General features: G+C 47.1%; 1 protein-coding gene across 1 annotated transcript in view; it reads left to right on the top strand.

The window, feature by feature from the left end:
• LOC115082660 (ATPase family protein 2 homolog) overlaps nt 1-12,553 on the top strand; it is a gene marked incomplete at both ends in the record, with an annotated part of 55,529 nt that extends 42,976 nt beyond the window's left edge. The window contains one exon of the mRNA XM_029586859.1: nt 12,392-12,553. Within this exon, the coding sequence (XP_029442719.1) occupies nt 12,392-12,553 (162 nt within the window). The remainder of the gene's footprint in view (nt 1-12,391) is intronic.
• Between the last annotated feature and the right edge of the window lie 4,630 nt (nt 12,554-17,183).

Genomic DNA, 17,183 nt, shown 5'->3' with positions numbered 1-17,183 from the left:
AGATCATGGAGAAATTGGTGAACACCCGACTCTCAAACTACATAGAAGAAAACAACCTCCTATTCCCATCACAATACGGATTCCGCAAAACACTTAGCACGGAGTCCCTCCTCATCTCCTTAACAGATTACCTCATCCTGGGCCTTGATAAAGGACAAGCCTTCCTACTGATCCTACTGGACCTTTCGTCAGCCTTTGACACCGTTAACCATTCCCTGCTCATCAACCAGCTAGCCTCCTTGGGTATCACAGGCACAGCACTCTCCTGGTTCATATCATTTCTCAGCAACAGAAGATACAAGGTCAAATTACAGAACAAAGAATCCTCACAACACACTTCATCAGTAGGAGTCCCACAGGGCTCTTCCCTGTCTCCTACTCTATTTAATATTTACCTCATACCATTATGCCAACTTCTTACCGACCTCAACCTCAAACATTTCCTGTACGCTGATGATATCCAGGTCCTGATCCCCATTAAGGATTCCCTTGCAAAAACGCTGACTTTCTGGAACACATGCCTTCAAAAAATTCAACTCCTCCTCACCAGCCTAAACCTGGTACTAAATTCCGGCAAAACTGAACTCCTGCTCATCACCTCTGAGAACAGCACCTTTTCACCAACACAAGACACACCAACAATCACACAAGTGAGAGACCTAGGAGTCCTAATTGACAATCGCCTGAATTTCAAAGCCACCATTAACAAAACAACCAAAGACTGTTTCTACCAACTACAGGTGCTGAAAAGAATTAGACCTCTTTTCCATGCCCAAGATTTCAGAACCATCCTGCAAGCAATCATTTTTTCAAAATTAGACTATTGTAACACCATCCTACTTGGTCTTCCCGCTTCTTATACTAAACCGCTTCAGATGGTACAAAATACAGCTGCACGAATACTGACAAACTCCAGGAGAAGGGATCACATAACCCCCATCCTAAAGAGCCTCCATTGGTTACCTATACACTTTAGAATTATTTACAAGGCCATCCTTACCACATACAAAAATATCCACCTACTGGCTCCCATCGACATACAGATCCCTCTCCAACTACATAATTCAACAAGACCAACAAGAGATGCATACAAAGGATCGCTACAGGTACCACCGTCCAAATCTACCAGACACATCACACTAAGAGATCGGGCATTCTCTACAGCCATTCCACCGTTATGGAACTCTATCCCTTCAAACCTCAGACTTGAAACATGCATCTCAACCTTCAAAAAAAGACTAAAGACATGGATATTCACACAAGCATTCCCGGACTCAAACTGATCTACCTTCCACGCCAATCCTTACCTTCACATACACCATGACTAACCTTCTTGTTTGAATTTTATATTATTTTACACTATCGTTACATGTTTGAATTAATAACCTGTCCTTTCTCTTCTCTCTCTGCCAAGTTCTAATCTCCCTGTTATTTGTAACTGCCTTTTTCCGCACCATTGTTTTAGTTTTGTTTACGATGCACACTTGTTTTAATGTGAACCAGCATGATGGACTGCGTTCTCGAATGCCGGTATATAAAAACCCTAAATAATAAATAAAATAAATGTTGTCTGAATATAAATCCTCTTTTCCACATTTCCTCCCCTGCGGTTGAAGCAGAGAGCAACACTGTTAATGCATTCAAAGTGATGTATCAGGCTTAATTGGTTTAGGGTAGTAACCGCCGCAATAAGCAAGCTACCCCCACGCTTATTTGTTTACCCAGATTGTGAAGTTCAGACCTTGTTGGCTGTTATCTGAATGCAAATCCTCTTTTCCACATTTCCCTTTGCCGTTGAAGCAGAGAGCAATGTTGGAGTTGCATTACCATGCGAAGGCTTATTGAGTAAGGGTAGTAATCTCCAGGTAGTAGCCACCCTTCCAGCAAGCCACCCCCATGGCTCTTCTCTTCATTCACATCCTCCAGCCTTTATGGATCCACAGTGTTTATCCCATGCCCCTTTGAAATCCTTCACAGTTTTAGTCTTCACCACTTCCTTCGGAAGGGCATTCCAGGCATCCACCACCGTCTCCGTAAAGAAATACTTCCTGACATTGGTTCTGAGTCTTCCTCCCTGGAGCTTCAAATCGTGACCCCTAGTTCTACTGTTTTTTTCCAACAGAAAAGGTTTGTTGTTGACCATGGATCATTAAAACCTTTCAAATATCTGAAAGTCTGTATCATATCACCCCTGCTCCTCCTCTCCTCCAGGGTGTACATATTTAGGTTCTTCAATTTCTCCTCATAAGACATTTTATGAAGATCATCCAACTTTTTGGTCGCCCTTCTCAGGACCGCCTCCATTTCTCTGTCCCTTTGGAGATACGGTCTCCAGAACTGAACACTGTACTCCAGGTGAGGCCTCACCAAGGCCCTGTACAAGGGGATAATCATTTCCTTTCTCTTCTAGATATTCCTCTCTCTATGCAGCCCAGCATTCTTCTGGCTTTTGCTATCGCCTTGTCGCATTGTTTCGCAGACTTCATATCATTAGACACCATCACCCCAAGGTCTCTCTCCTGCTCCGTGCAGATCAGCCTTCCCCCCCCATCGAATACAGTTCTTTCGGATTTCCACACCCCATATGCATGGCTCTGCACTTCTTGGCATTGAATCTCAGCTGCTTTATCTTCGACCACTCTTCCAGCTTCCTTAAATCCTGTCTCATTCTCGCCACTCCTTCCGGGGTGTCCACTCTGTTGCAGATCTCAGTGTCATCCGCAAAAAGACAAACCTTACCTTCTACCCCATTCGCAATGTCGCTCACAAAGATATTGAACAGGACCGGTCCCAACACCGATCCCTGCGGTACACCACTTAACACCGCTCTCTCTTCAGAGAGAGATCCATTTACCATCACAGAATGTCTTCTGTCCTTCAACCAGTTTGCAATCCAGGCCACCACCTCAGCACTTACTCCTAAGCTTCTCATTTTATTCACCAGTCTCCTGTGCAGGACCGTATAAAAAACTTTGCTGAAATCCAAGTAGATGACATCTTGTGCTCTTCCTTGATCCAATTCCCTAGTCACCCAATCAAAAAAGTCAATCAGATTTGTCTGACAAGATCTTCCCCTGGTGAATTCATGCTGCCTCTGGTCCTGCAATTCTTTTGACTGTAGATAGTTCACTATTCTCTCTTTCAGCTGTGACTCCATTACTTTTCCCACCACCGAGGTGAGGGTAACCAGCCTGTAGTTTCCAGCCTCCTCTCTGCTCCCACTCTTGTGAAGCGGGACCACCACCGCTCTCTTCTCCAATCCTTTGGCACCACTCCCGTTTTTAGGGATCTATTGAACAGGTCACTCAGCGGACCCGCCAGCACATCTCTGAGCTCCCTCAGTATCCTGGGATGAACCTCATCAGGTCCCATGTCTTTGTCCACTTTCAGTTTCACCAGCTCTTCCCATACATTTTCTACTGTAAATGGAGTTACATCTACTCCACTCCCCTCCAGTTTCTTGTTAACTAGTGACGGTCCTTCTCCAGGGTCCTCTTTAGTGAACACCGAACAGAAGTATTTGTTTAATATTTCTGCCATTTCTTCGTCTCTCTCCACACATTGATCCTTTTCACCTTTCAATTTCACTATACCATTTTGAACTTTTCTCCTTTCTCTGATATATCTGAAAAATGTTTTGTCACCTCTCTTTACCTCTTTGGCAATCCTCTGACTTTTTGTCGTCTTGATTGCTTTCTTTGTCTCCCTCAGTTCCACCAGATATTCTTCTTTGTGCTCCTCCCTTTGGGATCCTTTATATTTCTTGAACGCTGTTCTTTTAGCTTTTATTTTGTCAGCCACCTCCTTTGAGAACCAGATAGGTTTCATTTTTCTTTTGCTTTTCTTTACATTTCTAACATATAGATTAGTTGCCTTGGTAACTGCTCCTTTTAGATTGGTCCACTGTTGATCCACATCTCTCTCGTTCTTCCAGCCTTTTAGTTCTTCCTCCAGGTACTTCCCCATTTCATCAAAGTCCATGTTGTTGAACTGCAAAACTCGGGTCTTCATGCTTCCTCTCCGTATCCTTTTTGTGATATGAAACCATACCGTTTGATGATCACTGGTGCTGAGGTGGGCGCCCACCTGGACATTAGAGACATTATCTCCATTAGTGAGCACTAAGTCGAGTATAGTTCCTTCTCTCGAGGGTTCCATAACCATTTGTTTGAACTGAGCCCCTTGCAGGGCATCCACTATCTCTCTACTTCTGGTAGATTCTGCAGATGGGATTCTCCAGTCTATGTCCGGCAGATTAAAGTCTCCAATGATCACCACTTCTCCCTTCTTTCCTATCTGTTGGATGTCTTCACCTGATCTCTGTCCAGCTCTTCCTTTTGATTTGGAGGCCTGTAAACCACTCCAATAAAATGGATGCCCTATCATCTTTTTTTAGATCGGCTCATAGTGCTTCTTCATTGCCCCATCTTCCTTGAGGCTCAGATGCTTGGATATTGTTTCTGACATAAAGAGCCACTCCTCCCCCTTTCCTATCCTCTCTGTCCTTCCTTAACAAGTTATAGCCTGGTATTGCCGTATCCCAATCATGAGATTCCGTGAACCAGGTCTCCGTGACAGCAACAATGTCTAAGTCTGCCTCTTTCATTAGGGCTTGCAGATCTGGGATTTTATTGCCCAGACTACGAGCATTTGTGCTCATAGCTTTCCAGCTTTCCTCGTTCAGGTTACTGCTGTTCCTGGACTCCTTTTGTGACTTATTTAGCTGACTTTTGTTATCCACTTCACCCTTTTCTATTGCATTTGTAGATGGTTAACTATTACATTATCCATCTAAAGGGCATTTGAATATGGACCTCCATGAGCCTGTGAGCTGGTGCGTCCCTGAAAGAATAATAGAAGCAAGCTGAGAGGAGGCAGCTGAGGATTCACGTTGGCCCAGGCTGCGGCCTGTTCGACTTTCTGTGTGGTGTCAGGAGCAGCAGTGCAAACCTGGCTTGGACCTGCCATGGAACTTCTAGCTGGAGAGTCAAAATCTAAAGTTTTACATGAAAAGGTTGTCACTTGGAGTCAGTGCGAGTACCTCATGCTAGTCCAGTGCTTAGATCTTTTTATAGCGTCAGTCTATCAGGTAAAGCCTACAGTACAGTAGTAGAAGCATTTTTTAGTTAAGTTTCTTGCATTTGATAATTCTGCTTTTTAGAATCAAAGCAGCTTTTGCCCACCCATTATAGATTTAGTAAGAATGGTTGAGAGAGTAATTTCTACATGAGTTGTCGCTCTTTCATGAGCAGGAAACAAAGCGGGTTCTGTGCGCCAGTGGCATGCCTCTTATGGTATTTATTGACTTAAAATCTTATATTCGGCATCTCCCTGTGCACGCGTGTTCCCGCCTGCACTGAAAGGGCCTTTCTTGCCGGAGGTGCTTGCTTCAGATGTGCGTCTCTGGGGATGTTGAAAGGTGCAGGCTGTGTCTGTCTGTAGAAGTGTTTTTGGTGCTCGCCCTCCCCTGGTTCCAGCTGGCCGACCTGTGGGGTGAGAAGCGCGCTATCCCTGCATGGCTGAGAACGCAGCGGTGTGAACGCCTTCCTCTCGCCTTTCACCTTCCAAAGGGGCTGCAGCCTTTCCTTCTCTGGGTTGCAAGACTTTACTTTTTCTTGGAAACGCTCGAGAGAGTCCCGGCACTTTGTTGTCCATACTCTGTCTCTGGGTTTTTTAACTTTCCTGAGACCCTGCAGAATCCATATCTTTTTGCCCCTATTTTCTCTTCCTCATGAGTTAGCAAAGGCCCCCAGGGTTTTCACACTTGTTACGGTTTCATTGCTAGGCTCCCTGCGGATTTGGGAGCTGTTTCTTCTGTCTGTGCCTGGACAACATTCTGGGCTGCCCTGGTCACGTCAGGAATGTGTTGTAATGGAACTGATTACCCTGGCAAAGGACGTGTTCAGGAGGCAGGCCTTAGTGGACTCAGGGTTATCATATACTGACACACATCAAGTGACTGTGCACCCGTATGGGAAAGGAAGAGGTAAACAGTAGATGTGCAAAATCACAAGAAAAAGCCAGTTGTTATGGGAAAACTGTACTCGGACTCTGAAAACGGAAAGAGGGTTATAACCGAGGGAGAGATTTTGCATTCCTCAACAACTAGAAGCAACAGAGCCATGCTGCTCTTCTGGGCTTTTGTGACGACAGAGAGAGGGCATTATGGCATTGCTTTATTATCGTAACTGAATGATAAATAACTCTTTGAGTGAAGGTTACCTACCCGAAATATTAAAAGAAGCAATAATTAGACCTGTGTTAAAACAAAGTAGTCTTGATCCAACCATACTTAATAACTACAGACCTATTTCGAACCTTTCCCTTCTTGCCAAACTGATAGAAAACGTTGTGCAGAAACAATTAACAGAACATCTAGAGAATAATGATGTTCTTTTCCCGTCCCAATTTGATTTTAGAAAAAATTTTAATACAGAAGCACTTTTGATTTCATTGACACACAATTTTAAAAGGTTTTGATAATGGCCAAAGATACATATTAGATCTATCTGCTGCATTTGATACGGTTAATCATTCCATATTACTTGATAGACTGTCCGAAATTGGCATTGAACCAAACACCTCTACAGCGCTTTGCATCCTATCTCAGCGACCGCTCATTATAGAGTACAAATTAACAATACCACTTTAGATGTGATCAAAGTAAAGACTGGAGTTCCACAAGGATCAGCGCTGTCAGCAACACGTTTTAACATCTATATGTTGCCACTAGGCCATCTTTTGGCTGGACTTGGCCTTAACCACTCTGTGTCCGCGGATGACATACAAATACTAATATCAATAAATGACTCAATAGAAAAAACTTATAAGTTAATTGCGCTGTATCTGTCAATAATCAGTCAGCTTTTTAATACAAGCGAAACTCGTTTTAAATATAAATTAAACGGAAATTATTTTATTAGAAAGAAAAACTTCATCAGGCACTCTTCCACCATTAGTATTAAATGATAACTCCATGGTTAAGCTTTCTGGCAAGGTACGAGACTTGGGAATAATAACTGAACCCAAATTAAGTTTCAAAAAACACATCTCAAATAAAGTCAGAGAAGGATACTTAAAATTAATGACATTAAGACGCTTAAAACCACTTTTAAAACAAAATGATTTTAGAACAATATTGCAGTCATTAATCTTCTCTAGCACGGACTATTGCAACGCCTTATTTTTGGGCCTACCTGCATCAACAACTCGGCCATTACAACTCCTACAAAACGCTGCTGCACGAATACTAATGGGGATAAGGAAAAACGAACATCTAACACCGAGCTTAATGGCCCTCCATTGGCTTCCGATTGATTCACGTTTTCTTTTTAAAGTTTTATGTATCTTACATAAAGTAATTTTCGGGGACCAGAATGACCGGCTGAAAGCTGCTGTAAGATTACATACTCCTCCGAGAAACCTCAGATCGGCAAATAAAGGCCTTCTGACGGTGCCACCTATTACTTCGGCGAGATTAACCCTAGTGCGTGAGAGAGCCATCTCATTAGCAGGCCCAAAACTTTGGAATGAGTTACCCCCTGACATAAGAATGCAATCCGATTTTAAAGTTTTTAAAAGAAATTTGAAAGCCTGGTTATTTAAGAGGGCTTATAGCAGTGCTGGCTGAGTCATGTTTCTAATCTTATTCTTTTACATTGTTTTATCATTATTCTTATGTATCTGTTTAATTTTAACCTTGATAGTTAATTATATTGGTAAGTTTGTTTTAAAATTAGTTTTACCTCTCTATTCTTATGTATTCATAGGTTACTTTATATTGAAGTGATGTATTTATTTTCTTAATCATGTAAACCGTTGTGAAAGTTTTACTAAATGACGGTCTAGATAGAAAACCTGTTAAATAAATAAATGCGTGATACCTTTGCTGCATTGCTTTATGCTGGGCGCATAATAAGACAGTTATTCTGTAATTTACTGTAGGCTAGTGAGAGTGAGGGTATGTTTGCTTTGGAGTAACGGGTCCTGGGGGATACTGGCCTTGTGTCTGGGAGGGGTGGATCTCGCCAGGGAAGAGCCCTGGGGGATTCCGATCTTGCGTCTTGCTGCAAGCACAGGGTTGTGCAGCTCAAGACGGCATGGGGCCTCTGTGACGGGAGATCCCCGGAGGGTAGTAACCTGGCAGAAGAGCTTTCCCAGCGCATCTCAGGAAGTGAGATAGGCGTTCTTCTATTGGAGACGAGGGATGGTGACAGCCAGCAGCTACCTGTGTGTGTGTGTGTGTGTACACATGAGGTTCTTCCCTGGTGACCTCGTCTTTTTCACTAATGATCTGTGTAATATTATAGCCAGTGTGGACCAATCAGATCCCGTGAGGGTGAGAGAATTTGTTGGACTCCTGTCAACATGACTGCCCTCCAAGGGTTGAGGAGAGTCTTGAATGATCTGAAAAAAATGATTGGTTTGTCCTGGATTAATTATAATTGTCAATATTTGTGATTGCTCTCTCTTAAGGCAAAATTGTAATAGCTTTCAGCCCTGACATGGAGCTGGCTGAGAGGAAGGGTCTCATTTCTCTTAAAATGAGCAAGGCCCACCCGCTCCAAGCTGCTCCTGAACATTTGTAATTTACAAAATAGGTCACTTGCAAGTTGGGGATCTACAACGTTTGAATTTAGCAGCTGGCAGATGTCCTGGGATAATAAAAACGGGTGAATGGCTAGTGAATGTGAAGGGTTCATGGGCTCAGCTGACCAGCAGTCCACGGCTGAGGGTAAGGGAGGTGACGTCGCTCTGAGGAGGGTTCAGGAAAGGCCACAAGCCTGAGATCCACTCGCCAAGTGTCTGAGCGAGGCGTGCTACCACGGGCTTCAAAGCAAACATGCTTTTTTCCCCTCTGGGAGCTACCACGTTTCCCTGCAGGCCGGTTACGTTTTGATATGTTATTGGTCCAGCCGCCGGATAATTCCGACCTAAATTCAACCCCTGTCTCGGTGCTCAGGACGTCCTAGGCAGCTTTCTCTGCGTTTGTGGTGTATCCACTTGAATCTTTATTTTTCGGAATTAAACCTCCGATGTTTTGGTTTTTTTTTTTTGGTTTCCTCTGGTTAAATCTTGCTTTCTCTGCTTTTGAGGAGAATTTAGTTTTTTATGGTCTATGGTTAGGGGCCCGGGAGGGGGGTGAGCAGCTTCTGAGGAGAGAAGCCAGGCTCCCCTTTATCGCCCTCGAACGGTAGCCAGCCTGCATGCCAGTGTGTGCCTGGGAGCGCGCCGGACGTGGGCACTCATCTTTCCTATCCCTGTTGCGTGCCTGCTCTTGATCCTGCTTTCCCTAGGGAGGTCAGAAGTTTGAAGGCCGAGCATGCCGTCGGGACCGGATTAGCCTGCTGATAAATAAGCGCAATGTGTGGTAACTTGGGTAAGGAGTCAGAGGAATTGAGCAGATTTGAGCTGGGAATGACAGAGCAGCTGAACACAGACCACAGAGGGCTCCCGACGGACGCCTGGCTTCTGGCTTTCTTGCACGTGCTTTTCTTTAGGGCTTGTGGGTTTCTGTAAGTTGACTCCTGGTGGTGAATGGACGGCCCCGTTGCTGGGCTTGGGGGATAGTGGGGAGGTTTCCTGATCGCCTCGGAGGAGCAGAAGAGGTGTTCAGAGCCAGAGGGAGAGACCTAACCAGCAGAAAGGAGGGTACAAGCTGAGCGGAGGCAGGCCAGAGTCTTACGCGAGAAGCAGGCCCTTAAGGACTTAAATATGTGTATTCCGAGAAGAGGAGGGCTATGACAGCGACATTCAGATGCACAAGAAGCAAACCTTTTCCAGGGGAAGGCCTATTCCAGGGCAGTGGGGCCTTGGAGTAGGCCTTCCCCTGGAAATTGGTTATTTACTCTTTCGGATAGTAGAAAGACTAGGGGGCACTCCATGAAGTTAGCATGGAGCACATTTAAAACTAATCTGAGAAAGTTATTTTTTACTCAACACACAATTAAACTCTGGAATTTGTTGCCAGAGGATGTGGTTAGTGCAGTTAGTGTAGCTGTGTTTAAAAAAGGATTGGATAAGTTCTTGGAGGAGAAGTCCATTACCTGCTATTAAGTTCACTTAGAGAATAGCCACTGCCATTAGCAATGGTTACATGGAATAGACTTAGTTTTTGGGTACTTGCCAGGTTCTTATGGCCTGGATTGGCCTCTGTTGGAAACAGGATGCTGGGCTTGATGGACCCTTGGTCTGACCCAGTATGGCATTTTATTATGTTTCTAAGGGAGGGGCTGCACAGAATTTTTCAAAACACCATTGGTGGGGACCCCTTGGAGGATTTTCTGGGTGATGGAGGGAGGGATGGTCGTGGGGTTGTGGGGGAAAATGCCAGTTAATCGGATTTCTGTACTGCTCAGAAGTTGGCAACCCTGCCTCCTGTTTCCCCCCTTCCCCAACATCTGCTCCCCCTGCCTCCCTCCTTCCCTGGCCACTCCCCTTTCTATTTATTTAGGGCGTTTTATGCCCTAATATATCCAGGGTCCTATGTGGCTTACAAAAAATCCCTCATGCATAATAAAAACAAATTAACATAAAGAGAGTAAAATCAAACAATGGAAAACATAAAGCGAACAGAGCATATTATCAAGTAACATAAGAGCATGCCATACTGGGTCAGACCAAGGGTCCATCAAGCCCAGCATCCTGTTTCCAACAGTGGCCAATCCAGGCCCCAAGAACCTGGCAAGTACCCAAACACCAAGAAGATCCCATGCTACTGATGCAATTAATAGCAGTGCAAACGGGATGTCTGGCACAGGACAGGACCCCCCCCGGCAGGAGCTCCCTTCTTCTCACCCCCCCTGCAGTGCCTCCTCTCTCCCTTCAGCGGGGTTGCCCCCTCTTTTCCTTGCCCCTCTGTTTCCGGCCAGCACTTCCAGTGAGGGGTGGGTTGTGGTGGGCCAGCGGAGGGTCCCTTTCCAGTGGTACAGCTGGGCTCATGGGAGTCCCCCTCTCCTACCCTCCCCGTCCCAGATTCTCTCTCTCTCACGCACCAGCTCCTTCCCCTCTTTCTATCCTCCTCTTACCTGCCCCCTCGTCTGTCTTGGATGCTCTTACCCCCCCCCCCCCCGCACCACTGCTTCCTTCATAGGCTGCCCAGGCTGAGGATGCCTCCACGTCCACTGGCGTGGGCCGGACACTGCGTATATAGAGCTCCCTGCTCTGATTGCACTGAAGCTTCCACATCCTGCATGGTGGGCCCGATGAAATTCATCCCTGGGCTGTAGTTTGGGGAGCCCAGTATGAGGTTCCCGGGTGGGGGGGGGGGTAGACTCAGCCAGGGCAGGCGGTGGAGGGGGGGAGACAGAGATGTCCTGGGACCTAAGGCAACGCAGCAGGCAGTACATTGGGTAGACTTGGACTGGACTCCTGGTCCTCGTCTTCCAGTCTCTTCTCTGGGATTGATATTTTGCGCTCTTCCTCCGGCCGGGCTGGGCAAACGGTGGGATTTGAAAATAGTGCTGTGCTGACCGGCCCCGGGATAACCAGATAACTTTGCATCTGGCTAAAAAAAAAAATGATCCAGCAAGCTCGGGAGTGGGGTCGTGCGGGACAGGGTCTGCTTTCGGGCTGAGTTAGCAGGATAAATGCCGATTTTTACCCAACACAGTATGGCCAGCTCGATTTAGGGAACCCGAAGAGCAGTTGCAAGGATAGCCAGATAAACGTGTCCGGCTGATGTAAGACAGCAGATACACTCAGTGGTGCGGGCGTGTCGCCGAATATCCCGCCATGGCTAACCGGATGACTTTATCTGGCCAGTCCGTGGCTGGAAATGGACCTCTCTGTTTCTCCGCGCCTCTCCCTCTGGATCCCTGGAAATGTTCCCTCTCCTCAGGCTCGTCTGTGAAGCGGGGACCTCTCTGGGCCCCCACCCTGGGGCCTCTTGCATGAGGCAGTGGGATTAGCGGGATAATCGCAAGTCTCGTACTGGCCTGGTTAGGGCTGATACGTTGCCGTCTGCGCGCATAGCCCCGGTGCCTGCCTGCACCCTTTCAGGGGGCTTCCTCGGGATGTGCCGGGGTTCTTTGGGTCCGATAGGAGCTGCGGCACATCCCAGAAAACCCGGGGCCCGCACCTGGGCCTGCTTTAGGTCGTCAGGCCTTCCTGCCCTCCGCCGTGGGACGCGGCCTCCTGCGCTGTCAGAATCCGCAGAGCTGAGCCTGCGTAGCCTTCCTTCCCAGAAACGGAAGAGGGCCCAGACCTCCCCCCCCCCGGGCGTGCTGGCGTTGTGAGAAGCCTCAGCACGGAGAGGCAGCCGGGATGTTGCTGCTCTAGCTTGAAGGACTGGGCTGCTCTCCGTGGTTGGTTTCCCGTCCAGCCTGGAAGGTTATCTGCCCCTGTATTTAGGGGAACGGGAGAGAGGATGATTGTGTGTTATTTCTTGCAGGCTTAAATGCTTTGCGGAGAGTGCTGGGAGACCTGGCCAAGCCGCAGGACAGCGAGGTGGCCGGGTCGGTGATGATTACCCTTAACGACTTCCTGCAGGCGATGAATGATGTCCGGCCCAGTGCCATGAGGGAGGTGGCCATAGACGTGCCAAAAGTAAGCTGTTTCCTCTGCACAGCACATACATTGCTGCATGATATGACAGATACAAGATTGCCTCACCAGATAATATCTGAGAGACACACACACACACGCAGGATACATTGTGACAGGTCACACACGGTGGGGCTCTCTCACCTGCTACTCTGTGACAGATCACACACACACACACACACACACACACACACACACACACAGGGCCTCCTCACCAAATACCTTGGGATCAGTCATACACACGGGGATCTTCACTGAGTATCTTGTTACAGGTCTCCCTCTCTCTCTCTCTCTCTCTCTCTCTCTCTCTCTCTCACACACACACACATACACAAGGCTCTCTCACATGTTACTCTTTGACAGGTCACACCCCCCTCCCCAACAAGGATACTTTGTGACAGGTCTCACACACACTACACACCCCTAACCTCTCTCTCATATACACACACACCCCTTTAACTGGATACATTGTGACAGGTCTCACACACACACACACACACATACACACACACCCACACCCTTTTAACCACATACATTGTGACAGGTCACTCACACACACACACACCCTTTTAACCACATACATTGTGACAGGACACTCACACTCACACACATACACCCTTTTAACCACATACATTGTGACAGGTCACACACACACACACACACACACACACACCCCCTTTTAACCACATACATTGTGACAGGTCACACACACACACACACACACCCTCTTTTAACCACATACATTGTGACAGGTCTCACACACACACACACACACACACACACACCCTCCCTTTTAACCACATACATTGTGACAGGTCACTCACACACACACCCCTCTAACCGGATACATTGTGACAGAACATGCACACCACCCCAAACCGGATACATTGTGATAGTTCACACACACACATGCACACATACACCCCTAACTGGATACATTGTGACAGGTCACACACACACACACACACACCCTAACTGGATACATTGTGACAGGTCACACACACACACCCCTAACTGGATACATTGTGACAAGTCTCACACACACACACACACACACACACACACACACCCTAACCGGATACATTGTGACAGGTCATACACACTCTCTCCCAACTAGGTACACTGTGACAGGCCACACACACACCCCCCCTAACTGGATACATTGTGACAGGCCACACACACACCCCCCCTAACTGGATACATTGTGACAGGCCACACACACACCCCCCCTAACTGGATACATTGTGATAGGTCACACACACACACACACACCTTAACCAGATACATTGTGACAGGTCACACACAAACACACACACCCCTCTAACCGGATACATTGTGACAGAACATGCACACCACCCCAAACCGGATACATTGTGACAGTTCACACACACACACACACACACACACACACACACACACACCCTAACCAGATACATTGTGACAGGTCACACACAAACACACACACCCCTCTAACCGGATACATTGTGACAGAACATGCACACCACCCCAAACCGGATACATTGTGACAGTTCACACACACACATGCACACACACCCCCCCTAACTGGATACATTGTGACAGGTCACACACGCACACACACACCCCTAACTGGATACATTGTGACAGGTCACACACACCCCCCCTAACTGGATACATTATGATAGGTCACACACACACACACACCCTAACCAGATACATTGTGACAGGTCATACACACTCTCTCCCAACTAGGTACACTGTGACAGGCCACACACACACCTCCCTAACTGGATACACTGTAACAGGTCACACACACACACACCCCTGTAACCAGATACATTGTGACAGGTCACACACACACACACACCCTAACCGGATTCATTGTGACAGATCTCACGCACAGAGATACACACACACTTCTAACTGGATACATTGTGAGAGGTCACACACACCCCCCTAACCGGAAACATTGTGACAGATCTCATGCACACACACCCACACCATACACACTCACACACACCCCATACACACACACATACACACACCATACACTGAGACAGGTCACACCAACACCCGTAACTGGATACACTGTGACAGGTCACACACACCCCCCTAACCGGAAACATTGTGACAGATCACAAACACACACACACACACACACACACACCGCATACAATGAGACAGGTCACACCCACACCCACCGCATACACTGTGACAGGTCACACACACACACACAGACACACCCCGCATACACTGAGACAGGTCAGGAATACACTGTGACAGGTCACACACACACATGGGGTCACATCACCAGATCTTTTAGCCTCTCTCTGCCTTTTGGTTTTTACCATTTTACTCCTTGCCTGTCTGCTTTCTGCCTCTGCTGCTGTTTTTCTTTAACTCTTTCCTTTCTTCTCTCTCTCTTTGTTGAGTGAGTATTAAAGGTAATTGCTTGTAGCTCATGGTGGGCTGTGACGTGTCGGTGTTGGACAGCACTGAAAAGCATTCGGGTTTATGCAGGTTTGTTCTCGCGTCTGCAGGTGACGTGATCCGTCAGACCGTTTCTAGGCAGCCAGGCCAGTCTCATTTAGAAATGCTTTAAAATGAGTTCACCCTTCAGGTCCAGCCCCATGTGCTGCTTTCTAGTGAATCAGGGGCGTGAGATGTGATTTCTCAGGATGTCATCTTGACTGCTACCGCCTACTGCTTTGTAGATTGCAGCAACCATCTGGCATTTCCTAGCAGCTAAGGGACTGGACAGAAGCCAAGGGAAAAAGTCTCCAGGACACTAAAACTGGAAACAAGCACCCCAGGGGACGTTGATAATATCACAGGCTTGCCTTGAGGTTTTTCAAATTGAAGTAACCCTCAAGGGACTGAAGGGGGTTAGTGCGGCAGGCGCAGGGCTAGCAGTCTTTCTGCTGGCCCTTGGGTGGCTCTGATTGATGCGTTCCAGAGGGAGGGCGTACACTGCAGGATTGTCAGGGGGGAATGTACTCGCATCAGGTGGGACCCTGAAAGACTCTGCCCTCAAGTTAGGAAGGAGAGTGGCGGATGCCTAGGATGCGGGATTGGTGATGGGAGGGGGGAAACAAGGTTGAGTTCAGGGAGAAATAAATGGAGGCAGGTTGGTACAGGGAAGGATGGGGGGGAGGGAGAGGAAACAGGGAACAAAAAAAAAAGGGAAAAAGCTGAAAGAGTGAATGAAAGGAAAGTGAAGCAGGCATGCAAAATGAAGCTGAGCAGAGATGGGATAAAAAAAAAAACACTAGACAGGTTAGAAACAATTATTTTATGGTACTTCAAATTTGATGCACAAATAATTCTTGTCTGCAGTGACTGCTGGTCCCAAAATTGTGCTGAAAATCATTCCCTGCCTATTTTGAAGGGACAAATGGCAAAAACGTGCTGATATCTGTAGAAGGAGATATTCCTAGTGAGCGTAGGGTAGGCATACAATGTGCCTTCGGTTCAGCTGCATATATGGACAGGAAGGGAGGTGTGAATAGGGCTTCATTGGACTTTTGTGGACGATGAGTTTCCCGTTCCCCCGAGAGGCCAGGGTCAGGGGGGGGGGGGGGTAGTCACCCAAGGCACTCACTGGACAAAATGGCACCCAGGGCAAGAGTCGGGCTCCTGTGCTGGCAGACTCAGACTGACTCCAGTGAGTCCCCTGGGCTTGGCACTTTGGGTGGTCACCCTGCTTGTGCCCCTCCCCCCTTGTAACAGCTTTGCAGCCTCCGATAAAAATTTACCACCCTGTGCACTCTCCCTCCCTGCGACAGCAGCTCTCAACTATTCTACTCAAGATCCCCCAACAGTAACCTAGTAATGACGGCAGAAAAAGACAACATGGCCCATCCAGGCTGCCCACCAAGTTTCTGATGGTAGTAACTGCCGCTCCGTGCAGGTTAATCCATGTTTCTGTTAAGGGTAGCAATATTTACAATCAAAACCAAGTAACTGTCAAACCCGTAACAAAATTACTGCTGGCAACCTTTTCACGGGGCGAGCAGCCTTCCTGAGAATTCATACAATGCCACTGCTTGAACGTGCTTTGGCCGTAGAAGCAGTCCTGCACTTTATCCCTATTGTTAGTGTATCAGTACCCCTGACCGTAAAGATTTGGGCCCAGCGTTGGCTATATCTGAATCCAATTCCCCTTTTCTCCCCCTTGCCGTCAAAGCACAGACCGATGTTGCCTTCTGTTAAGGGTAGTCACTGCCACACCATCCAGATTACCCCCATGCCTTATGATAAGGGCAGGAACTGCCTCTCTGTGCAGGTTACCCCCATGCCTTATGATAAGGGTAGTAACTGCCACTCTGTGCAAGTTACCCCCAAGCCTTATGTTAAGGGTAGTAACTGCCGCCCTATGCAGGTTACCCCTAAGCCTTATGATAAGGGTAGTAACTGCCACTCTGTGCAAGTTACCCCCAAGCCTTAAGTTAAGGGTAGTAACTGCTGCTCTGTGCAGGTTATCCTTATGTTACTACTACTACTATTACTTAACATTTCTATAGTGCTACACGACATATGCAGTGCTGTACAAACATACAAAAAGTCAGTCCCTGCTCAATAGAGCTTACAATCTAATAAGACAAACATACAGGACATGGGACTCCTTTGTTTCTGTTAAGGGTAGTAACTGCTGCTCCATA

Source organism: Rhinatrema bivittatum, unplaced genomic scaffold (genome assembly GCF_901001135.1).
Source record: "Rhinatrema bivittatum unplaced genomic scaffold, aRhiBiv1.1, whole genome shotgun sequence".
In the NCBI taxonomy this organism is placed as follows: domain Eukaryota; kingdom Metazoa; phylum Chordata; class Amphibia; order Gymnophiona; family Rhinatrematidae; genus Rhinatrema; species Rhinatrema bivittatum.
The sequence above is the reverse complement of the archived record's forward strand: the minus strand, read 5'-3'. Positions and strand labels throughout refer to the sequence as shown.